Genomic DNA, 25771 nt, shown 5'->3' on the forward strand with positions numbered 1-25771 from the left:
ACAAATGAATTCACATCTCCTGCTTATGCACCACAGACACGCAAAAAAAAAAGAGCTGGTTGCAGGTTATATGTTTTAAAAATGAAAATGCAAATCATTCATTTGCTCAGGTGCATTAAATAACTGCAGGCTCTTACAGACACAAACATTGTTTTATTTCATCAAACACAATGTTGACCGATCCATTTGGAATTACACAGAGCTCAGTGTGAATGTCAAACAAAAATGGTAGCTGTGGTGTTTGAATATGAAATGTCATAGAAATGAAGTTCAAATCAGTTCATTTATTCTCTCAGTATGGAGCACAGCTGAGGAATTCCAAATATGTAAAATAACGAGCTAAGAGCCGTGAAGCTGAACTTCATGTCCGCTCCACTGGGATATTTATGCTTCTAAAATGCCTAGAAGCTTAGCATAATAGAAAATTCTAAATAAAAACTCACACGCGGTACAATTATTAATAAAAAAGACAATCTCAATCTCAGAAGTCATAATAGACTAAAATCACAACAAAGTTACAATTAAATTTGTGACCAGAAAGCACATAATCTACTATAAAAGTAGCCAGTATGTGTGCAAGCAAGAGCATCCGTTTGTTTCCAGAGTGTGTTTTTTCCGTTAATTTGTTAATACCATATAAGGAGAATGAAGGCGGAGCAAACCTCACTGGCTCTCATGTGCAGAGTTGTAAAAAGTAGCCTACTTGAAAACCATACTTGAGTAAAAGTACAGATACCTCACAGTGAAAATGGTTGTACTACAAGTCACAAGGCAACCCCTAACAAGTGTTTTTCCAAACTTCTTCCCGTGATTCCCTCCCATGAACTAGATGTACTCTGTTCTGCGCTCTGACGTTACATAGCCCGCAAAACAACAATGGCATTTGGATTTGTTTTGTGGGTTTATGCAAGTGGTACATGGTGAGAAATAGATGTTAGGAAAACATAACATTGCATTCAAATGAATACATCTAGGTACCATAATTCCTTGCACTGAGGCAGTCTGGCGTTGAATCATTACATTTGACAAAGACCTACAGAAACACTATGGCTGTATATATACAGAAGGCTAACAAGCTGTACAAGATAAGATGACTACAGACACCACGGGAGATGACATAAAAGACCAAGACAAGGCACAGAAAATGTAACAAAAACAAGAAAGAGCTCATTTGTGAGGAGACACCGCACAAAATTACAAAAACAAAACAAACAACAAAACGATATCCTTCAAAAAGGTCTCTTCAGTATGATGGATAAATAAAATAATGTTAAGTAAAATTAAATAGTTAAAATCTTTCAGCGGCCAATAAATAATCTACATTTTAAATGTAATGAAGTAAAGACTACAAAATATCAAAAAAAAAGGTTTATTTTCAAAGAGTTTAATTTGTTGATTTGTGTAGGGGGTGCAACTCACACAAACTTATTTTTAAATAAAATATTTGATTACATTTAGTCTGTAAACGAGTACTTTTTTAAAATGTATGAAGTGTTTTATAATGTAAAATGAAATGCATTATATGAATTGATTCAACTGTTTCTCCAGTGAACACCTACAGGGATAGTCATAAACGCAACTTATTCCTTGTTAAATTTAATCTCTAAGAACTTGCGCAGAGCTTCCAGTGAAGTATGGCTGTAAGCCAGTGTCCGTCAAGAGTTTCTTGGCTGTCAAATCAACAAGAAAAATTCTTGACTTTAAAGTCACAAGAGAGCACACTTTTCTCTGAATTTGGGCCTCCAGTGTTGCGTACAAACAGCAAGGATGCCATGTTTCTAGCAAGCTGCACTCCATCAGTCATTTTTACAGCTTTTGTGTAAGACTCTCTAGAGCCATTAGTCTTACAGATTTGTGTTACTGACCTTACAGCCATTGATTCGCTCCGCATTCTACTACTATATGATAAACTTCTTGCTGTGCCCTGACAGAGAGAAATAAAGCATTATTACATGTCTTGGGTATGAAAAGACAGTAGGGCTGTTTCAACATACTTTTATGTTAATTCTATCTGTTGAAACGGTGTCTTTTAAATGCCTTTTCCTAATTTGTACAGTCCCGTTTATAAATTTCTCTGGTTGTGGTCCACCGAGGGTTCATATGAAATCACCTTTGTCAAGCTGTATCTGTTTAGTGTTTAGAAACTTTTGTTAAACTCTGACGAAGGGGTTCTTCCATTATTCATAAGAGGGAGATGTAACTTAAATGCAGAGTGTTTTTAAGTGCTTTAAGTCTTTTGTGGACTGTTTCAATTTATGCCATAGTTTGTGTAAAACTGATACTGAGAATATTTTTAATAATCTATATCTATCCGTCATTGTCACGGTGTGGTGCCGGGAGGAATGTACAAAGATGAAAGTTCAAAATAAACAGTTTTTTAATAAACAACAGAGAGGTAAACTTGCACAGAAGGGTAACACACACACACACACACACACACACATAAAGGGGAGATAATAGGGATAATTAAAGACACACACCTGAACATAATCATATATATATGGATTTACATAAATACCCGTATTCCGATACACTTTCTGCTGACTTGTGAATGTACATTTTTTTTCCAAGCAAGAAAAAAGTTCAAGGCCATAATATTGTTAAATGACAGCAAGAAGCAGAAGTATAGTTATTTGCTTGTGTTCGAAAGGTCTGAAGTCCCATGATGAAACAGACCACAGCCGCTTCGGTATGTTTTATGACTCGTTTGCTCTAGTAAAAACCCCTAATCACAGCAATCTTCCCCACGTGCAGGGTCTTTTGAACACCACTTGAGAGCCTTTCCTCCTTTCTTTAACTTAACACACACAGCCTGCTCTTCCAGGGGACCTGTCCAAAACTCACACCGCAATATTCACTTCATGTTTTTTTTATGTAACCTAGTGATAATATTTATCACCAACCATGTGTATTCAATATACACTGTTTTGGTGCTTTATTGTGCCCCTATAAGCAAGTTAAAATAACATAACAGCGTTTTTTTAGCCCCAGCCAATGACAGATGAGAAAAGGTGTATTGTTCTTCCAAACTTTTTTCAAAACGCTATTTTTAGATAGATAGAAGTGAACTGAAAAATCTGTCAAAATAACAGTCCATTAGATTTAACTGACCGAGAGAAACACAATTAAAATAATATTTTTTAATGATCATGTCTGCTGTTTTATTACTTAAATTCCTATATTCAAACAGCAAAGCCATAAAAACTGAGTTTTTTCAGTTCTCCAGCCAATGGCACAGCAGATGTACTTCTGACTTTCTCTGTTGGAGCCCATCTCTCAATACTGAAGCCACGAAGGAGCTCCTGAACCCTGCAGGCATATCACTCATCACCTCACTGCCATTATAAATCACTGCAAAACTACATGCTTACAGCCATGACGACTTTATGTCAGATATATGACTGGAGTCAAAGGCATGCCAACACTCTGATATCAGGAACAGCATCTTGTTACACAGAAGGAGGTGCCTCTCAGCTTTATTACTTGCCTTAAGTCAGTTAATATAGTGTAGATATTGTGGTTCTTTTGGAATAAGAAAGTGCCCCTATTAAGCCTATGGGTTATAAAAGATTCATATTTTGGTCTTGGGGGTCCTAAAACAAAATGTTTACATGCATGCAAGGTCAAAAAACACTTTAATTTTCTTATAATACGCATTTACTTTTACCTTATTTGTTCAACGACTCCCAAACGATTTGTACAAACGATTCATTTTTCCAAATCCTTCTGGTGATTGGTCAGTTTCATTTAAAGCAGTGTTTGTGAGCTTTTAACGCTCCAAAAACAGCACCTGGTGCCAAAGAATGAATTAGCATTACTTTACAATTAGCATAGTAGATCAACAAGTGGTCAGGCAATATGGAAACGTTTCATTTTGAGGTTAACCAGAAACGTCTTAGGACTCGTTTTAAAAATGACTCATTTGATTCAGAGTTGACTCTCTCTTTTGAGAGACAATATCTTTATACATGGTGCATTTTCAGATTAAACATTTTGAAAGATGCTTTGTTACACACCGCATGAAAGGTTATTTTTAAAATCTATAATTAGGCACTTTTTATAGAAATTGCACTCAATTATAGTAATTTGTAGTGAATAGATAAGTAACAGGCTTTTTTAAAAATTGCTATTTTAGTTTTTATAGTGTATTTATTTTTGCCTTTTTTATTATTATAAAACATAATAAAATAAAAAATTATATTACAGTAATATTGTTCTATGTATAATACTAAACATATTCTGACCAGTCTAGCTCAGCAACACTGATGCTACGAATGGTGTGTGTCTGGGGTGCGGCTACATGTTTTTTGACCAATGGCAAGCAGGGGGAGTGGTTTTGAAAATCCTGTTTTATAAGATTTTACACATCAAACTGGATTCTGGACTGTAACTCTTGTATTGCGTAGATACTCAAGCAAGTTTTCCCTCGGTCATCTCTCCAAACACTAGAAAGTATGTGGCTGTGCAGAAATGTCTCTATGCACGAGCACACACAGAGATGGTAATAGAACACATATGCGAACCTGCAAGTTCAGCCACAAAACACAAGACGTTCTCTGCTGCAGATGTGTGGAGAAACAAATGATCTTTACTATCCTCCTTATACTGTACGTGCAGGTCAGTTGTTGTTGGCGCGCTAAGGATGAACTGGGATCCAAAAGCATGAAACTTAAACAATTGCAAAAGGAGAGGTACTAAAAGCTACCAATCTAAGGTTACATAGGAATCAGTAATTAAATAACAGAAATGGCAAACGCAATGTATCCTTAAAAAAAAGCAGTATTATTTAATGCTAATTATATTTCAATATCTGTTGACATATTTACTGACATATGGCTTGAGACTTATTGAACTTTATTCGGAGGAATATTGTGCATACAATATTAAGCCTAAAATGTGTCTTAAAGGAACAGTTCACCCAAAAATGAGAATAAGCCAATAAATTACTCGCTCCCAAGCCATCCTAAGTGTATATGACTTTTTTGTTTCAAGCGAACACACATTTAAAAATGTATCCTGGCTCTTCTAAACTTTGAAATGCTTTTGGATAGTGGCCATTATTTTGAAGCTCCATGAATTGTATATATACATCGTAAAACTAATGTATACACCTCCGGGGGGTTAACACATGTCTTCTAAAGCAGATCGATTAGATTTTAGTAACAAAAATGTTTCTATATGAATTTTTTTATTAGAAACTGAAACCGGCTATATGCGTGTCTTTAAATCCAAGATATTGTTTTCTATATTTTTTTCCATGACATAAATATATAACATATGTAAGTACATAAGTGCATATGTTACATAAGTTGATTAAAGTCACACTGATGATCATTACTCACAGATGTCTACTTCACTTCACTGATATTGCTGTAGGATGAAAAGGTCCACTGGATGATTGCAAAATGTATGAGAACGGGGATTAATTGCTTTAATTAAATTAGTGTTTAGTATCATTACAATATGTATAATTTTTTGTAAATATGTTGATTTAATTTTAATGTGTTTTTGTCTTTTTTAAGTTAATAATAGTGATAATAATTAATTTTCCATTTCAGCTTTAACATAAAATTATGATACTGAGACACTAGAAATAAAATGCATTCAACGTTTTCTCGTACAGAAAAGCAAAAGAAATGTTTATTTTTTCAGTACTCAGTATTCATTGAATTTTTAACATCTTTCCCTTTAGCAAATAATTAAACAGCTTTAAACTGGATGATAGTGTGTCACATTTAGTTTAAAGGGTGTATATACTGTCTAAAACAATTCACCAGACTTGACAAGGTTATCCTCCCAGTGAAGTCTGGGGCTTTGGATTGTATATGTTATGGTGCAAAGCTTTACTTCTTTCAGACGTAAAGACATCCATATGTCTTTATGTAAAGGCATGCATGCTGCTACATAATCCCCAATGTCAACGTACATGTTTCTCTAACTCTACACTGTTTGTTTTTGCATTCACTTCATGTCATTTTTGACATGCTATTTATCTAGAGACAAGAACATAAAGGGATTAATGTTGTTAACTCCTACTAAAGTCAGGATGAATAGCAAATTGACAGCAGAACGTGTGGAGACTAAGAATCAGTCACTTCAAAAATGACTTTGTACTTGGATACAAATGGTCGGTGATGACTATTATCATTAAGCTCATCATTAGCAGTCACTGCCATCATATTCATGAAGTATATGATGCGAATGATCGCTAATGATGATCCTAAAAGTCACAGTTCATGCTGTTGTTCAGTACTATATGGTTCAACTGCTGTACTACAGATAAAAAAAAAAGAAAAACAGACAGGCCAGCTTTTTGGAGATAAAAAAAAATCACAAGTAGAGATGCTATAAACAGAAAATATTTTATTTGTATTTTTTTTTTTTTACCCTGTTGAGGTTTGTTCCAATGTGACGATTTGAATTTCTATTACTAAAAAACTCTATTGAAAAAGAAGAAATGGAAAATTGTAGATTCAAAATTAACAGAAAATTAGAAACAGATGGAAAGTTACAAGCTGCATAATTTAAAGGAAACTCAACAGCCAAAGCTTTGCTGATCCTTACAGATAAAAATGCATTCATGTCTCTGAATGCGAGCACCACAAAATATCATGTGCACGACAAGCTCAATGACAGGCTCATACAGTATATATATATTTAAAGAAACAATATAAACAGCTTAAAAAAAACAAACAAAAACGACCAATGTCTCTCTTTAGAACCACCACCATTTCACGTACCCCTTATCTAAGTTGAAGTGGGGTGCGTGCCACACAGATCCAAGATATTACTGCATTGGTTTGTAATGTGTAAACATTCAATGCGGTTTGAAGTAACAGCGTATTTGCAGGACAAACACACTGTTCCACAACACTGTCTTTCACTTTAGCTGGATCTTCAGGTAGAGCGAACCTCATTCATCTCACTGTCTGGGTCTGGAGTGATGCCTGGCTAGTCTCACTCTCCGTCTTGATCCTGCGTTTTAGAGTTCACAAACACACACATATAAACAAAGCAGTTCTAGTTGTTCTCCATCTCATTAATGGTTCGTTTGAAGGTCTGGATTATGGTAAAATTGGTTATTAGAACAAAAAGATGCTATGCTAAAATGTCTACTGAGTCTTAATTCATGTAAAAAAGACTTAATGACTTAAAGACAACAGATGTTAATGAGCTGAAACACATACCTTGTGGTTGTCTGATGGCGGCTCGTTTTTTAGAACGGCCCTCTGAGAAGTAAAATAATTCAGTTAAACCTCGGGAATTAGATCCATCCTCATATTATTGTGAAATCACTAACCCTTGATGATTCTGGTGATTCTCTCCGATTCTGATTCAAGGAGGTCTGGACTGTCCTTGAAAGATACAATCTTTGAAAAATCTGGTCCTAAAAGAAAAAAATTAAATAATTCAGCATGTATGCATATTATATATAATTGTTATTAAATCAAATGTATATTTTTATCATTAAAATGAATGTAACTGAAACCAGTCACTAGAAATAATAGAACACACGCAGACTCAAAGAAAATAAAATAAATATTTTGGGCATAAAAACTTCATAAAAAATCATTTCTTACCTTCAATTATCTTCGGTTCTGGTTGAACTACTCTGGTAACAGTGGTTTGTCCACCTGCTGCACATTTAGATACAAAAAGATTTTATTTGGTTTGACAATTGAAACTGCATCTTACCCCTTTTTGATGTATTGTGTCTCACCTTTAATGATCTGAGGGTCTTTCTTAATTACTCGTGTAAACGTGGTGAGCCCTGGTTCAGCTTCAAGCAAAAACAGACGTCAGTGACACAAACATCTGAGCAGAACTTAACTCACATCATAGTGTAATTCGCTTTATTAGGCCTTACTTTCAACAACCTTGACCCCTGGTTTGATTACTCTAGTTATGGTGGTGATCCCTGGTCCACCTTTGAGAACAAGGAGACATGGGAACAATGGATGAACAAACCTCTGAGAGAAAGTCGAACCAACCACGAGCCAAATCAGTGAGTAATAGTCAATAACAAAAGCCGTAATCTCAGTTTAGCTGTACTGCTTAAAGGTTCTAAGAGTGACTCTTTCATTTAGCTGAATCATAAGTGCGATCTTGCCAAAAATGAATCAAAACCATAGAGTATGAAGGTAAATCAAGAACATCTGGAGTAGAGCCATGTGTATGAGCCATGGGAAAACCAACAGGGTTTTATTCTGTTACGTAACTGCAGATTGTAATCCATGGGCATAAAATTAGACAGACAAACAAACATTAAACAATACTAAACGAGAACGAATCACCGCGTTCACAGCTGCTCTCAATAAAAATGTCAAGCTCTTTAGGAAGCTACAAAAGAGTTCTACAGATCCCAAAGCCCTTCAAAATCATAAATCACATTAATGTTTGAATCAGTGGCATAAAAAAAAAAACCAATACGGGAAAGAACATGATCATTGCACATGCCAAGGATTATGAGTAAAATTGTTTGGCAGGAGAGAAAGATATATCTGAAAAATTTGTGCTCAAGGGGAAGATTTAAGAACAGTCGCTTTTTTCAAGCGTAAATGTAAGTGTCAATGAGTTTGATGCATACACAAATTGTATACGATTGAAAATGTTTTACCATTAACTGAAATAAAGACAAAATAAACTACAAATGAATTGAAAAGTCTAAACTAAAATAGAAAAGCATGAGCTTAAACTGGTCTTAAAATGTCTTAAACGTAAACTAAATTAAAATGAATTTAAAATTAAAAAAATATCAGTTACATTAAAATAAAACTAAAAAGAGTCTAGGATGCAGTTAATGTGCAGAGAAAGGGCAACTTTTATCATTTCAGCAACACTGAGGCTTAAATATAGCCAATTATTATTAATATGTCTACTATGACTCATACAAATCTCTCGTGGACTAACCTCCCTGAGTGATTGCATCAGTGATTTGTTTGATATCTTCCTCCCCAAACATGCGTACGTCGCCACTCTGAAACGTCTGCAACTTGGTTACATCTACAACACATATATACACAATGTTTTAGTTATGTTTTATCAGACAAAATATCAAAAACTACAGCCATTCTGAAACAAACTTATCTGATAAACTATTTCAAATGAGAACGTACTTGAACATACTGAGTGTCTCTTTCTAATCCGAATGATGTATATTATACAACATGTAACCAAATAAAGCTGTTCAATTTTATATTTAATCACCTTCACCCACGATTCTCTTGATTTCTCCCTCAGCATCAATTTCACCATCAGATGAGGCACTGTGAGCTGAGTAATAAAGGCAAAAAACAAACAAAAAATGGGTTATTAAAAAACAGAGGTTTGTTATTTTAAAATAACCTTGTTACTTAAAACATATAGTTCATCCAGCATTTAAAAAAATCACTTGCTCACCAATGAATCCTCTCCAGTGAATGGGTGCCAAAAAACAGCACAATAATCCTCAAGTAATCCACATGACTCCAGTTAAATTAATATGTTGTGAAGTGAAAGCTGTGTGATTGCAAGAAACAAATCCATCATAAAAATGAACTATTATTACCTGTTATGAACTGTTATTACCTGTTATGGTGGATATTTCTGTGCATACTTCTCTCCTGATTCAGACAAAAAAGCAATATTATGTAGAGATTTAATGATGAATTTGTTTTCAAACATGCAGCGCTTAACACAATGTGAAATAATGGACTGGAGTATTGTGGATTACATGTGATGTTTTTTATCACAAAACAGTTTTGAGGCTCATTCTGATGGCACCCATTTACATGTAGAAGATCCATTGTTGAGGAAGTGATCTAATGCTAAATATCTAAAAATCTGTCACAATGAAGAAAAAAAACATCAGGTTTGGACATACTTTCAATGAGCCTTGTGACCTTTGTAATGGATGGGCTTCCTTCCTTAACTTGTTTAATTTTGGTGATGCTTTGCTCTCCTCCAACCGCTCCTTTAACTATAGTGATGCTTGGATCTCTGTTAGTCACTTGTGTAATTCTGACGCTTGGATCTTCTTCAATCACTCGCGTCACTTTGGTGACGCTGGGATTTTCCTCAATCACTCGCGTAACTTTGGTGACGCTGGGATTTTCCTCAATCACTCGCGTAACTTTGGTGACGCTGGGATCTTCTTCAATCACCCGTCTAACTTTGGTGATGCTGGGATCTTCTTCAATCACTCGCGTAACTTTGGTGACGCTGGGATCTTCTTCAATCACCCGTCTAACTTTGGTGATGCTGGGATCTTCTTCAATCACTCGCGTAACCTTGGTGACGCTGGGATCTTTTTCAATCACCTGTCTAACCTTGGTGATGCTCGGATCTTCTTCACTTACTTGTGTCACTTCAGTCATGCTTGATTCTTGTGTAACTTTTGTGACGATTGAATCTCCTTTGATTACTCGTGTAACTTTGGTGACGTTTGGTTCATCAATCACTACCTTGACCTTGGAACCTGAAGGAAAGGTAGAGATCCCATCAGGTGGCACGTCAAGACTGATTTTTCCTAAAAATCTGCTCAGTACCAATTATTTTTTCTTTGCATAAAGTATGACTGTCTTTTCAGGTACTGATTAAATTCAAGTTAGTTTTGTTTCCAATGGTTTTGAAACCATTGTGCCATTTCTCCTTGCTGCTTTTACTGATATAAATCACAAGTAAATGATCAAAGATGAGAATCTTTGTCTAAGCCAATCATTAATAATCTCTGGCGCTGTCAGGGCTGTTAATGAACACCAGACCCGTCTTTCTTTCTAGACACTGCAACGGGGGTCACGTTTCGTGCTACTGCTGGATTCATAAAACATAAATTTGTATATTCTGCCAAAGATGAGCTAAGACATAGTGCACATGGAAGAACTGGCCGCGGATCAGGATTCTAAGTTCTTTGATTGCAGGCTCAGCTCAAATGGTACTTTGTTTTTTATGATAGAATTCAAACGGTGTGAATAAACTTTTACTCATACTATGTACTTATTTAATGATTTCAGTAACTAGGTAATAACTATGTACTAACCTTGAAATTACCCCTAAACCGAACCCTACCCCATGTAATTACCTTACATTTCCTGTACTTTCTCAGATAGCTTTATGCACATGCAAGGACACATACTGTTAAATAAAGACAGCAAAAACTGTGCAAAAAAACTACATTACAGGCTATAACCCAAATGTGATTATAAAAAAAAAACATTTGTGATTAAATCCATTTTTTTAGTTAATAGTTGATGATAATGCTAAGAATTAAAACAGTTGTGATTCTTAATATTTTTGTGGAAACAGTCATTGTCATTGGATATATAAAGTTAAAAAGAGCAGCCTTCATAACCTTTTCTAACATTATTAATGTCATTGTTGTTGTTTTTTAAGAGGTACTGAAGATGAAGCTTTATTTTTTTTTAAAAAAAGTCCCCAAACGTTTTACTTTGACATGATATTGATTGTACTCTGTGTGGTTTCAAAGACAGATTGGAACCATTGTGACACACAGATCATTAAATGAATGACACATGTGAATGTTACACTGTGAAATCGACTTATTAAATTCAGCAGTACAAAGACTCCAAATGACTTGACTTTCATTAGTACCATCTGTATTTTATTTAGAACTAACTTTGTCAAATAAAAAGATCTTTCATGGAAAAACTTTGTCTATCATTTTCTAATAAATAATAGTCCCGCTATGAAACTGGGTCTCTTACGGCGTACCCTCGCAAAGCTTCTGGCAATTCTAGATTCGATTTATAAAGACCTATGATTGTAAAAGTTACATTAAAGGATTTACAATTTTAGCCGTTGTCAGTATATTGATATTCTATATACTATAAATTTAAAGTACTGGATGAACCAATCTTGGCCTCTGACAATTAGTCTACACATAGTAGCTCTACAAAATTGTGGGAGTTTAATTTGATGAAAGGTAACCAGCGAATGCCTGCTACTGCATTCTGAAATCCAAAGCTCCGTTTTAAGTCTTAACTCTCAAAAACACTGCCATTACCTAAACTTTAATCACTTTTTACCTTCTTAAATCTAAGCCAAGTTTCCAATAACATCAATTTACGTAAATTCTGTTTCAATTTTACTGTCCTGAACTTTGACATTCACATAAGTCTCCTGCCATGGTCTGAGGCAAAATCCTCTCCCTCTCTGTCTCTAATGGCTCTTTATCGGCTGTATCTGTCCAGCGACTGCCAGAGGAGATGCCAGTGCTGTTCCAGCCAACAGAATAACATGTGCTTGCTCTCCTCTGGGGCTCTATGAAGAATCGGTTTTCTTGAAATGCAGCTGAGACAAGGTTCAGGCTTGTTGTATTGGATAATGATTGGGTAAATACACAATTTTACAAATAGGCTACCTAAAAGTGCTGCTGGGAATAATGGGCTGGCAGAGAAAGGCAAGCCTGAGGAGTTCGTTGTTGGAATTAAACTGAATAAACGCTTATGGATGTAGAAAAGGAGGAAATGGATGAGAAGAATTGGCATTTCGAGGTCTAAAATGAAATATTAAAATAAAATAAAGCATTAATGTACCTTTATCAATGACGTGTGTGGTTATAGTCCTCTCTGCAAGGCGAAACACAATATTCATTAATTAAATCATGTCCAGTGTAATCCATATGCCATTGATAATGATATTATGTTATGTGGAACATAAAAAGAGAAATGAGGGATGAAGCTGAACTTACTGATGAATGTTAGTGGAATTTCACGATAGGTGTATCCAGATACAAACTACACACAAACCAAAGCAAAAAAAAATAAAACTGGTATGTTTGTTTGTTCGGTGATGAACTGGACTGTGTTGAATCTGTTATATAATGTGAGTCAGTGTTCAGATATGATGTGTGCTGCCGTACCTTCAGCTGCATGTATTTGATGAGTCTCCTCAGCAGAATCAATATATCTTCACGGCCAACTGGCAGATCTGTGAAATGCAGTAAAATTCTTTATTAAGCTCTAGGGATTGTGTATTATGGCTCAGGAACTGTAGGGTTATATAAGAATAAAAAAAAAAAAAACATTGAACACCATCTATACAATTGATTTTGAGACGTCCCTTCAAAATATGACATTTTGAACATATATTCACATATAGTGATGGTTCGTTGCTGTTAATAATTCACCTTGAGGATATAATATGGTCTTCACTACATGAACCACTCCATTCGATGCCATAAGATCAAAATCTGGAACCTCCACTGAATTTACATTGATGGAGTTGTTAACCTTAGAATGAAAGAAGATGGTAATTAATCATTAAATTCTTTTTTGTATGCAATTTACCAGCAATTAAACAAATGATTTAATATAATTAGTTAATTGCAATTAATTGCTTCTATAATAAAGTTTTTATTTACATACATAACAAATGCTTATACGTATATATTTATTATATAAGTACAATTTATATATTTAAGATAATGTATATGTTTTAAAAAAAACACATTAATATATAAATAACACAAACATTTAATTTCAATGCACTTAATCACAAAAAATCTGATCGATATTTATGCATAAATATCCGCAATATATACATTATATAAACATAATATATACAGAATTAAAATGTATAGAAAAATAATAAATACAAATAAGTAAATGACAAAAGCTGTTCTGAAAGATTTATTCAAGCGTAAGTGGGATAATCTTGTAAGACCCTTTGAAAGTTTAATCCAAGAGGACTTCTTTTTGAGAGGTAATTTCCTTGTTTTGGCTCTGTGAGATATCTGTATATAAAGTGCGTTCACATTTGCAGTGCTGTTATCCGTTTTCAGCGAAGGAAGTGTCTGGACATTAGGAGACCTATTGTTCTGGCTTTTAGAGGGAGTTACGGGTAATGGAGTTTCTGAGATTTGAGCTGTTTGATTCATGCAGTAAACTCTCTGGACTTTATGACCTTACCAGTGAAAGAATTCCTCCAAACACACACTCAAAAAGGGCCTATGTCACAGACCTTCAGCGATACACAAACACAAAAAGAGAAACATTTTTCATTCTAATTATGATGAGATGTATGTTTTTTTTATATAATCAAAGCAGTTTCATCCTCAGTGTTAACCTGCTGGTATGTTTCCTGGTAGGATTTACGTGAACGGTCTGGACTTGGTTCATGGAATTTTTTGAAAACAGACACAGGAAATTTGTGCTGCGTCTAATTGCATTGTCTGACGATAACAGCATGTCAGGTCCTTCCTCTCTTGTGCTACCAAAATATTAGTATTGGCTCGAATTTAAAAGTCATTCTTTTTTATTAGTTTTATTATGACGTGGATAAGCTAATTATGAGACGTCTTAATCATAATCGCTGACGGGATAAAGCCGACATTTGAGGAAATTTCTACATCTTCACTTATTAATCAGATTGTTAGTGCCTCAAAAATCAGACCCATAAAAGATTGTATCTTAAAACAACAATCCCGGTGTACTTACAGAGAGGACGTGAAGGTTGTTGCCCTGAATGGTCTTGAGAAGATTAGTCACTCCACCCTCCAAGCCTCCGTTAATAAAGACGCCATTGCTAAAGTGGTAGAGCAGGATCGCCCTGAGGGCATTGGTGTCGCCTAGATGACAGAATAGTCATAATGTCACTGTGAGGAAACAGACCTATCAAAGTTCACATCGTCTATAAAAATAGAGAATGATAGGTTTACTTTTCAGAAGAGTGATGTCTTCCTCTGTCAGGGTGCCAAAGGCAGCATCTACAGGAGCAAAGAGAGTGTACGATCCCTCCTGCCTCAGTAGATCTGTCAGTCCGGCGCTCTCCATCAGAGACAGGAAGATCCTGGAATGATTCAGACAGTCTATAAATTATTCTACCTGGTCTCATGGCATAAACTATCTTGGAGCAGTTTTTAGTTTTTAGTCATATTTCCAACATGAGCATTAACTTTTAGCAATAGTCCACAGATATTTGACTTCTCAACCTCCGCAATGCATGTCTATATCAGCATACAGAGGTACAGGTTGAAATTATTTATGCTTGTAGTATATAAAAGTTAAAGTAATATTATTTTGGATGTTTTAATAAACCGTTAATAACATTAATCATAATAAGTCGTGACGATAATCTCACTTGAAGCGTCCGTCTTTCAAGAGCAGCTCGTAGATGGTCGTCTCGGGAGGCTGGATCAGTGATCGCATGAGATGAAGGACTCCGTTACTGCCCTCTCTGCTGCCTCTGACCATACATGCGTTCTCAATACACACGGCCTAAAACACACACGCATGAAAAGGAGAATGATAGCTGTGACTTGGACACTTTGCATGGTATTGAAAAACAATATAGTTAGACAAGGGAAGCTTGAAGAAAATAAACAAAAGCATAAAATTTTACTGCCTGCTCAGTAAACATTTAAAAAGTGCTCGTTTTCACTCATGGAGTTTACACAATAATTGTTTGCAGGTCCTCAGTCTTTCACTAATTTATTTCTCTCTCACCGTGCGATAAATAAAGACTCTGAGCAGTTTTCCTCCCAGGGTTTCGAGAAGCTGGCCGCTGTAGAGGTCGCTTAGAGAGACTTTGAGTTTCACAATGTGGTTTTCCAGAATAATCTTCAGGAGACGCTGATCCATGGACATGACCTCATCTGTATGACAGGTGGAGACACTTTAAGTTATTGTAGCATTTTAAGATTTCATTTGAAGATACAGATAATATATATTTTTTACAGCCTTATGCTATCTATCTGTGTGCGTTTGTGTGTGTGTGTGAGTGAGTGTTTTTATATAATAACTTAGCATATACAGTACAAATATAAAAAAAGGAAAGAAAGAAACTAACATTTTCAACATTTCTCATTAGTTTATTCAGGTCTCCTCCAAAAGAAAAATGAAAACAGACTCCTGGTGAGCGCTCACAGTTATCTCAGCAAAAATGTCCTGCTCATAGATTCATTAGGTTAACTCACCAGAGAAGGCTCCATTCATTGGGGCAAGAATAGTATACTCAGTCTCAGGCTGCATAGCGGCAGACAGACCGAGCTCAGACACCATGTCACTGAAGACGCTCTGAGATTTGCCTATAAGCTCCATCACCTGCTTGGCTGCAATATCAGACACACTTATAACAACTTTTAACCATTTAGATGTTATATCAGTGACAATAAATTTTCAAATTTTAATATATACAAATGTATGCAATAAGGATGTAAAAATAAAGTCAGGCTGAGCCCAGTGGATACCTGAGTCAGGCATGAGCACCTGGTCAATCAGATGAATGACCCCATTGCTGGTGACAATGTCCTTCTTCAGCACCATCTTGATACCGTTGACCGTAAGGCTCTCGCCATCACATCCGATCTCAATATTACTGCCCTCAAGAGTCCCATAGACGGAGCCAGCCATAATGGCCTCAGAGCACTGCACTGTGTTCAGGAGGTGGTACTTCAAAAGGGCTTAAAAAGAAACATTAAGAGAGATGGAGAACGGTTAAGTGACAGATTGAAAGATAAGCAGTGTGCTGACCTGAACTGTTGAGATGTCTTTATCGCCACAGTCCAGTAAGCATCAACATATAGACCACTAGAGAGAATTAAAAACACAGGAGCTCAAGTTGTCCAGTGGGACACCCGCCCAGTTCTTCCTGTGCGGAGGCAATGTAGTGGAGAGCTGAGTCTCTTACATCAGCTGTGATATCACTTTTCCAGCATCTGAGCTTATTTTGCCAATTTCCTGCATCTGTTTAAGCTGTACATGTATGTACTTTCTGACAACTTTAAGTGCTTTGCCAAACCAAAACAGCCTTCTCAAGACAGGCCCTATTCATCTACACTAGCACATGGGCTATTGGGTAACAGTCAGCTGTGGCACGAATTAAGGTACTCTTGTGAACGTGTGTTAAAGACTGAGACAAAATTGTTGAATAGTCGTTATTTTTGCTTTCTTTATCCTCAAAAATCTGTAACTTCATAACATTACAGTTGAACCAATGATGTCACATTTAAGAATGTCCTTACTACCTTTCTGGGCCTTGAACATGTAAGTTGTTTATGCAGGGTCAGAATGCTTTTAATTTGTGTTCCAAAGATGAACGACAATGGGTTTGGAACGACATGATGGTGAGTAATTACAGACAGAATTTTCACTTTTCAGTTCACTGTCCTTTTAATTGATATTATTATCAACATAGATGTGCATATGATGATCTTATTTTTGAACACGACAGTTTCTGGAATTTTAGTAAATGATTTATAAAACATCTTAAATGCATCTCTTTTTTAAAATGTCCAATTCTTCTTAAATTCAAGTGCACCATTTTTTATTATAATTATTAATTTCAGTAAATCATTTATATAAATGAAGTCATTTTAACATACTAATTTAAAGCAGTTGAAATGTTACTCAGCTGTGCTTATTATAAATTTTAAAACCATGATAAAGCTATGGAAATTAATACATTTTCAATAAAAAATTCTATACAATTTTATCACGCTCTAAAATATATTATTAGAAGTTATTTTTGTGAGTAAAAAAAAATATTAAACGACAAAACTGTATCCTGTAATCTCAGCAAGTACAACATGAACTTTTTGGGAATTAATTTCATTATTAAGATATTGCCACTCCTAAAGTTTGGAAATAAGTTTTGTCATTACAGCAGAAGTACCACAAATACCCTGGCCTTATTGATTACTGTCTTGGACTGTTGGGTCTTGGAGTCAAAAAGGCTGAGAACCACTGGAATGGACATCATGTACACATTGTGAGCAAAGCCCACGAGACCGCAGGACCAGTGAGCCATTTGGACAGGACCAAAACTCCTGTTAGAGCCAGAAGTGATGTAATGCTGACTTTATAAATCTGTGTGGTCTTTCCCTTCTAGCCTAAAATGAGGCATGCTAAAAAAATTTAATTTAAGTAGACAAAATACACAAGGAAATCAGGTGGTGTGCCGTAGGCCTTTAAACCAGAACCCCGATGCCTGATCTGCTCTAATGATTTGCGTTTTTCACACAGCATTTACTTTTAAGATAACTGGCCTCAGAAGAACTGAATGTTTACTTCAAAGCTAGTCTTTGCTTTTGAATATAGGACTCGACATTATTTTCTTTTAACGCTTTTTCTATAGTGATATTCTCAGTCATCTAACAGGTCGCACAGATTACATTTTTAACTAGACTATCTTCTCATTTTAATGGGGAAAACAGGTTTTGCCTGTTAAAAGACTTTGATTGTCTGACCACAAAATAACAAGTATCAGATTATTCAGCATCTAAGCATTTCCCATCAAGAAGCTTTAGAGGTCTTGACCAAACTTGGTTTTGGATCTTCGTGTGGCTGCGGCCAGATCCGCTGTTTGCCCGCCGTCTGAGAATGTGCTTGGATTGGACTGCATTTGTGCAGTTTACTTAAAACACGGTGCTGCTAGTCTTTCAAATCTTTGAAGGTGATTATTCATTATGTGCATGTTTTGTGCGCACGTTCAAAAGTTTGTGCTCAGTCGTTGAATGTTTTTGAATGTTCTATGCTAACCACACCAAGGCTGCATTTATCTGAGTAAAACAGTGAAATATCATTGCAATATGAAATAACTGCTTTCTATTTGAATTTAGAAATGCACTACATTGCTGTGATGGCAAAGCTGAATCATTACTCCAGTTTTCAGTGTCATATAATTCTTCCAATATGCTGATTTGCTGCTCAAGAAACAGGATTAATATCAATGTTGAAATATTTGTACCGTGCTTGCGTTCTGTGATTACCTTGAAGTACTGTGGTGTCACTCATAAGTCTCTCAAAGACTTCATTATCTAGATTATCAAAGGCCTTGTTGGTTGGAGCAAAAAGTGTGTAGGGTCCGGGTTCTGCCAGTTGATCCTGGAGACCCGATCTCGAAGCAACCGTCTATAAAAGACATCACAAACAAAATGTTTTCCAAGATTGCTCTCTGAAATAATAAGCCTCTGCTGAGGAAAGTTCAGAAAGCTTGTATCATATTTGTTTACAAAAACACATACGTTCAGTGAAGCCAGGTCATTGTTGGACTCGATCACTTCCTTGATCGTTGAGCTTACAGCGCTGATGACCCGATCAATGACATGCACGACTCCATTAGTCGCCACCTGGTTACCGTGAATGATCCTGGCACAGTTCACAGTGACAACCTGCGAAATTGTTGAAAAACAGTTTAGCAACTTTAAAACTAGTTTGAATAATTTCTTCAAATATTTTGTGCTTCGCAGAGAGAAGAAAGTCTTACAGAATTGGAAAGACATGATGGTGGGTAAATAATGGACAAAAATATTGGCACCCTTGGTAAATATGAACAAAAAAAGGCTGTGAAAATGAATCTGCATCATTAATCCTTTAAATCTTTTATTTTTAAAAAAAATCACAAAAATTTAACCTTTCATTAGATAATAGGAATTTAAACTGGGGGGAAACATAATGATGAAATAAATGTTTTCTCAAATACTCGTTGGACACAAAGCACCCCAAGAAATTTTTAGGGTTAAAATATCTCTGAAGTATATTCAGAGATATTGTATAAATATAAATATAAATATAAATATAAATATAAATATAGCCAAAATTCCCTTAATCATCCATCACAATGAGAAAAATCTAAAAATGTATATGAAACATAATTGAACAAATCAGTGAAGTGGTTTTAAGAAGTGTAGGTGCAAACAGTATTTTAAAAATTAATAAAATAAAATAAAAATGAAAAGGTAAATCTGCACTAATATAATTACTACAACAAAAACAAACTGAAATAAAAATAAATTAGCTGAAGTATATTAATTATATATTAATAATAATAAAAAAAACTTTTAAAAAATGACAAACACAAAACAAAATGACTAAAACTAAAAATTAAATTTAATTAAAATGGAAAATATCTAAACTAAATCAAAACATTTATAAATACTACAACAATATCTAATTATTAAAATGCTTTCATATACACAATGAATTTGAATAAAAGAAACATACTCCATTTGAGTAGTGATTGATATAGAGGCCTTGTTTGTTATACATGGACTCTAGGATCATATCATTCTTCAGGTCTTTGGTGAGAAGACGCTTGTTGACCATGTGATAATGGAGTGCATTGTTAAGCTCAGCGTTTCCACTGCTGACCAAGGCAGCTTTCGATGTCTGGAAACAGAGAAACAAAGCTAAAATGTCAGCTCTTAGAAAAAAAGGCAGCATGACGGCATATCCCCAATTTATTTCTTTTTAATAAGTTCCAGTCAATGCTTCACTTCTTAATAACACGCACATTTGATCACCGATTTAAACATAGCATGCAAATACCGCGGCTCGAATGAAGTCAAACGTGGCGTGGGTATTCGACTCACAGGATCTAACTCTTCCCAGGCATCATCACTGGGTGCAAACATTGTGTAAGATCCCGCTCCCTCGAGTTCTTCCCTCAGTTTGGATTGATCAGAGTATCGTTGGGTGATCTTGGCGTTCACCAGATCCAGGGTGCCAAACACAGAGTCAATAGGAGCCACTGGGAGGTGGAGCAAAATTTTAAGGATATAGAGTTTAATATAGAATCTTATGCGCAGTTTAGAATAACGTAAACCTCGAATCTATGTTCAGGACTGGATGTGGCTCATTAACCTCATGTATAAGTACAGCCAGCTGGGTCTGGATTTTGTTTAGAGAACAAAAGCTAATGTCCTCCTTCACTGAACTCATAGCCAATGAATAACCTGACATTTAATCTAAGCATGACCTTAAACTTAAATCCAACATGTGATAATTGTTGGTGCTTAGCAATTAAAATGACTTTATTAACCTTTGTCATGTGCACCACAGACATGTTCACACCTGAAAAATTATGCTGTGTGGAAAAAAAATATTGCATGCATGATAACCATTCAGACTAAAAACCATATATTTCTGTTGATGAAACAAATAAATGAATACTGACCTGCAGGGCACCCACGCTTTCCTTCTAACTTCATATAACCCGGACAGCACTCATATAAAATCATCCTGCATAGAAAGATTCATGTTAGAAATTATAAACATCAATGACGTTGCTAAGATGATTACTATCTTCGGTAGCTGAATGTAAAAAATGTCTACTAAATTTGTTCCGTTGTTTTAAACGTAAGGAACTGCCATTTTGTTCATATGAATTCCTGAAAACTCACCTGATAAATTATTTAAGCATGTCTTGTTAATTTTGAAAATGTATTCAGATGTGCCTTTTCGTATAAAACATGTTTGCTCAACCATCTGGACTTTTATCTGGGTTTGTTATTGATTTAGTGTTTTTTTCTGTAACGTTGTTGCAGTTTTTAAATACTGAACTGATTCACAAACTTCTGGAGTCAATACATGTAAATGTGCAAAACATTTACATCATCCACCTTCGTTAAATTAAAAACTTGAATAAATTACAAAATATTTGAAAATACCCTCTTTGTGAACTTTCATCAACCAAAAAATAAAGTATTTACAATTGCACAAAGATGGTTTCTCCTTGGTATGTTGACAGTAAAACTAAACCTCAGGTTCCACAGTGTTACCTCATCGGCAAATCCTAAAAAATTTGACAACATAAGAGGGACACAACCTAAATCTGAGCCAGCCCTGACAGGGAAAGTGTACGTGTGAGGTCACTTGCCTCTGGGCTGTTTTGACAGTATGATTGATGTTTATTTTTAGCAGTAATTTCAACTGGTATCTATATAGAGTATCTGGCATGCAGTGGGGGAAAAAATTGAAGTGTTCCAGCTGTTTATTGAACACATCGTGAACGTTCAGGTTGTTCTTGGAGGAAAATTTTATTGCTCAAAAGGTGGCTCGGGTGGTCTCAGTTACATTTCACGCAAGTATCAACGTTGCTTTAGATGATTCCCGTTAAATCTGATACAAATGAGAAAGTAGCAGGCATCTAATATTATCAATAAAATCTCTTTCAAGTGTAAATTCTTATTCAGCTTTTGGCAAATATGAGCCAAGGAGAGATATCTCCAGACACTTCAAAGGAGAAAGGTTTGGATTCTTTTCCTCATTGAAAAAAAAAAATCAATTAGATTTAAAAAGTAAGCCAGACACTTTCAAAATTCTCAATTTGCACTTCATTTAATCTCAGCGATGTCTGGAGATATTGAAGGGAAATGTCAAGTAAGAAATTAAGCACGGTAAAACTTTCAAAAATTTAGTATGTGGGAAAAGGCTAGTAAAGAAAACAAAATCTCCTTTGCATGCTAAATATCTTAATTTGTGTAAACAATTTTATTGTATTTACATTTAAATCTAGTTTAGGATCATTTTAGATATTTATTAAGAGTAAACACAGTCATGTGAATGTTGGCTAGTAGCCTAAAAGCTGTTCTAATGCACTAAGAAAGCTTTCTAACAGCTGCTTGCAGATGGCGTGAATAAAATTCTCCCATGACTAATGTCGTTCCTCACTGGTTTTTGTGGCTTGGAGAATTATCATGCCATGTAGGCCTGCTGTTTGTCAGACAGCGATACGGTTTGAAGCACGCACCTGACACTGCACAGATTCAATTGCTCTATTTCTCTTTTTTATCATCACGATAGCGTCTGGAGGCACAGACATTGCAGCTGTGGAGGAGTTCATCCCCTGACACTGAACAATGTTCCCAGTGTCGGTGAAGGGAGGGAAAGGGAAGCCAGCGGGACCCCTGAGAAAAGCCTGACTCAAATTTTCTCCAATGCGGCCAGGGGAGAGAGACAGCAGGCTGGGCAGCTCCAGACCTTCTGCTGTCCAGAGTTTAGTCAGGGGGAACCGGGGGGAGACGCCAGGCAGGGCTATTTAGTGCTTTTATTATTGACCTCCCAGTAGACTCATTCAAAATTGCTTTCATATGTTTCCTACAGTGACCAGAGGGGCTGCAGCCATATATGCTGGAAGAAATCCAGGAGAAAACAACACTGCAGGTGAGAAAAAGGATGACAATTGAGCTGTACCATAAATCTCACAGGAGCATGATTAAAGTTCGCAGGAGACTCTTTGTAATTCTGTATATGTTTCTCATGAGAAGGCTAAACTAGGGGCAACAGTTAGAAAATAATTAAAATCTTTATATTTAATTTCTATAAATAGAAAACATGTATATTTTATTTGGCTTCTCTCATCCAACTCAATGTCTGTATGTAAGACTACAGGTATGAAGAAGAATCATTGTTTTAGGTTCCCGGACATGCTGCTGCACGATTAAACACACACACACACACACACACACACACACACACACACACACACACACACACTGAGATAACGCCCATACAATTGTCCTACACACGTAGTGGCTGCAAAAGGGATAGTTATTTGTACAATTAAACTGCATGTAAAATATAAGAATGTATTACATTGGATCAAATATATAACATTATTTTTATGAAATGCTTTAAAAATGTATATGCTTTTTTTTTTTTTTTTGAAAACCTTTTTGCTGCTTTATATGTAGAAACTGTAACACTCTGCCATACAGAAACATGTGGTAACAAAAATAATGCAAGAAAATAAAATATATTAAATAAATGAATACTTTTATTTAGCTAGGAAGCATTAAATTCATTAAAAGTGACAAACATTTTTAATATTACAATTTGTTCTATTTCAAGTTTTTAAAAAACTGTTTAAGAAGCAAAAACTAATGTCAACATAGATAGTAAGATTGATTATTAATTATTACACACCAATAACTGATCACAACTAAATCAGCATATTAGAATGACACTAAAGAATTCACAATTTCACTGAATTTTTTTTTACACTTCACCAAGATAAATGGCATTTTAAAACATATTAAAATAGACAACAGCTTTTTTTTTTTTTACATTTTTAATGCTTCAATATTACTATTTAAATAAATGCAGCCTTGACAAACATAAGAGACTTTACAAACTATTGTACTAAGTATTCCCTACATGAATACTTGGTCCCATGAGAAAAACAACTTTCAGAATCACTTTATGTATTTAAGAAAAAGTGTTTTGTGTGAGGGGTAGGTTTAAGGGTAGTGTTAGGGTAAAGGGAAAAGAAAACACAATTTGTACAGTATGCAAACTATTACGTCTGGAATGTTCTCTTAAAACATGGAAAACTAACATATGGAGATACCTAAGATCAAAAAAAGTATGACAAAAAAAAAAAACACAACCGAACAGACATTTCCTGAGGCCAGAGGTTTTTCTCTTCTATCACACTCCACAGATCTCTGCCAGTGGAAAGGCTGAGTTGAGGTTGAAAAGTTTTGCCTGCCAATTACTAGTCACCAGTCCCCCAGGCCTCCATCACAGTCTCACAGAGCCCAGAAACACGCTTACATCATCCTCTCGGCGAACATGCAGTAATTTAGCGTGGCACTTGTGAAGAAAACAGAGCGAGAAGCCAGTGGAGCGACAATAAACATGTCATAGTCAGCACACATGAGCTGCGGTTTATCTGCCATAAACAAGTACAGTAAGATGCACTCGGCTGACAACTGTTGTTTCATCCTGCTGCGAGCTGGGAGAAGAGCTCCAAAGTCTAATATGTTTTTGTATCATAAATCATATTGCTCTAGGGAGTATTTATGCTCTGGGCCGGCTTGTATAGGCAAAAATCCCAAACTGTCTTGAATCATTACTACTTAAAAAAAAAAGAACAAAACTGATCTGTATGAAGAGTACAAAACAGCTTGGATTTCTTCAGCTTCATTCACTTTCCCTGAACCACCCTACAGCACTGAACAAGCCTAACCAAAGCAATCCATCATCGGTATGACCCACCGTCATTTGCAGAATTATAGCTGCTGTGTTTCAGTGACCCCTGACACTAATAAGACCATGGGCGAAAACCCGGCGGAAGCAGAGAGGGTCAGAGTGAAAAGCAATTGATAACTTACGCCTTTTTGCCACAGATGGATTTGTTATACCAGTTCCTGCATGTGCTGAAGTACTTTTTCTTGGTCCCCATGACCTGCTGTAAAGCACACACATTGGGCCTAGAAAAAAACAAGAGAGCAGAGGGAGCACATGCATTACAAAAATCCCTCTGGCAGTGATTGATAACCGCGTGCATGACAGACGCAGGGTGTTCAGTTAGGCAGGTGATTATATAGAAGTTCTGACAAATTGCTTTAAACAGCTGACTAAACAAAGTGAAAATTGCCTTTAAGTCCATTTATGTCTTAAAAATATGGTTAATAAATAAAGAAAATAAAAAAGATTTAAATATTTATCATTGTTATGTTCATGATACATATATATATATATATATATATATATATATATATATATATATATATATATATATATATATATATTAGAAATAATTAGTAATTACAATACATGCACTTTATTTTTGTTTCGTTTTTATTTACATATATAAAACTTAACTGAACAGATATATACTGTTTATAAAATAAAAATAAGAAATATGAAATACAGTGGGAGTTTGAGACTTATAAGTAAAAAAACTTTTTTATTTAATACAATTTAATCTAATTTTGCAATTTCACCCCGTTTTCTGCTGAAAATATTACATAGCTACATAATCTGAAAGAAAGATCAGAATTTAGTTCTAATTTCACACATTTTTATACAAATTAAAGCAAATTAAAGTAATGGTGCAGAATCATTTAATGTATTGTAAACTTTCTTTGTTTAAAGAAAAAACAAAGGTGAACCTTTAAAGCAGTCAACCTTACCCTTCATTCTTAGCCCTGATGCGACTGTGTGTGACTATCTTGTCATATGCTGAAGACTCCACCTGGTCCAGGGAAGACAGCGCCAGGATGGTAAAGGTGGCCGTAAACTGGAGTATCATACTGGAGTATCCCCTG

At 35.4% G+C, this 25771-nt stretch overlaps 1 protein-coding gene across 1 annotated transcript; it reads right to left on the minus strand.

Moving 5' to 3' along the window:
• Nucleotides 1–6343: 6343 nt before the first annotated feature.
• postna (periostin, osteoblast specific factor a) lies at nucleotides 6344–25771 on the minus strand. Its single transcript, XM_043250834.1, has 26 exons — nucleotides 25637–25771; nucleotides 24833–24931; nucleotides 20893–20957; nucleotides 20309–20466; nucleotides 19941–20105; nucleotides 18962–19108; nucleotides 18707–18848; nucleotides 16187–16399; nucleotides 15914–16048; nucleotides 15444–15592; nucleotides 15079–15215; nucleotides 14657–14787; nucleotides 14436–14566; nucleotides 13127–13229; nucleotides 12860–12927; nucleotides 12689–12734; nucleotides 12534–12566; nucleotides 9863–10456; nucleotides 9208–9273; nucleotides 8911–9003; nucleotides 7868–7927; nucleotides 7721–7780; nucleotides 7581–7637; nucleotides 7301–7387; nucleotides 7188–7229; nucleotides 6344–6975 (listed from the first exon to the last, which is right to left on the minus strand). Exons 1-26 carry the CDS (start codon nucleotides 25753–25755, stop codon nucleotides 6923–6925), a joined length of 3153 nt encoding a protein of 1050 aa, XP_043106769.1. The 5' UTR covers nucleotides 25756–25771; the 3' UTR covers nucleotides 6344–6922.

The sequence above is a fragment of the Puntigrus tetrazona genome, chromosome 10 (assembly GCF_018831695.1).
Source record: "Puntigrus tetrazona isolate hp1 chromosome 10, ASM1883169v1, whole genome shotgun sequence".
NCBI classification, from domain to species: domain Eukaryota; kingdom Metazoa; phylum Chordata; class Actinopteri; order Cypriniformes; family Cyprinidae; genus Puntigrus; species Puntigrus tetrazona.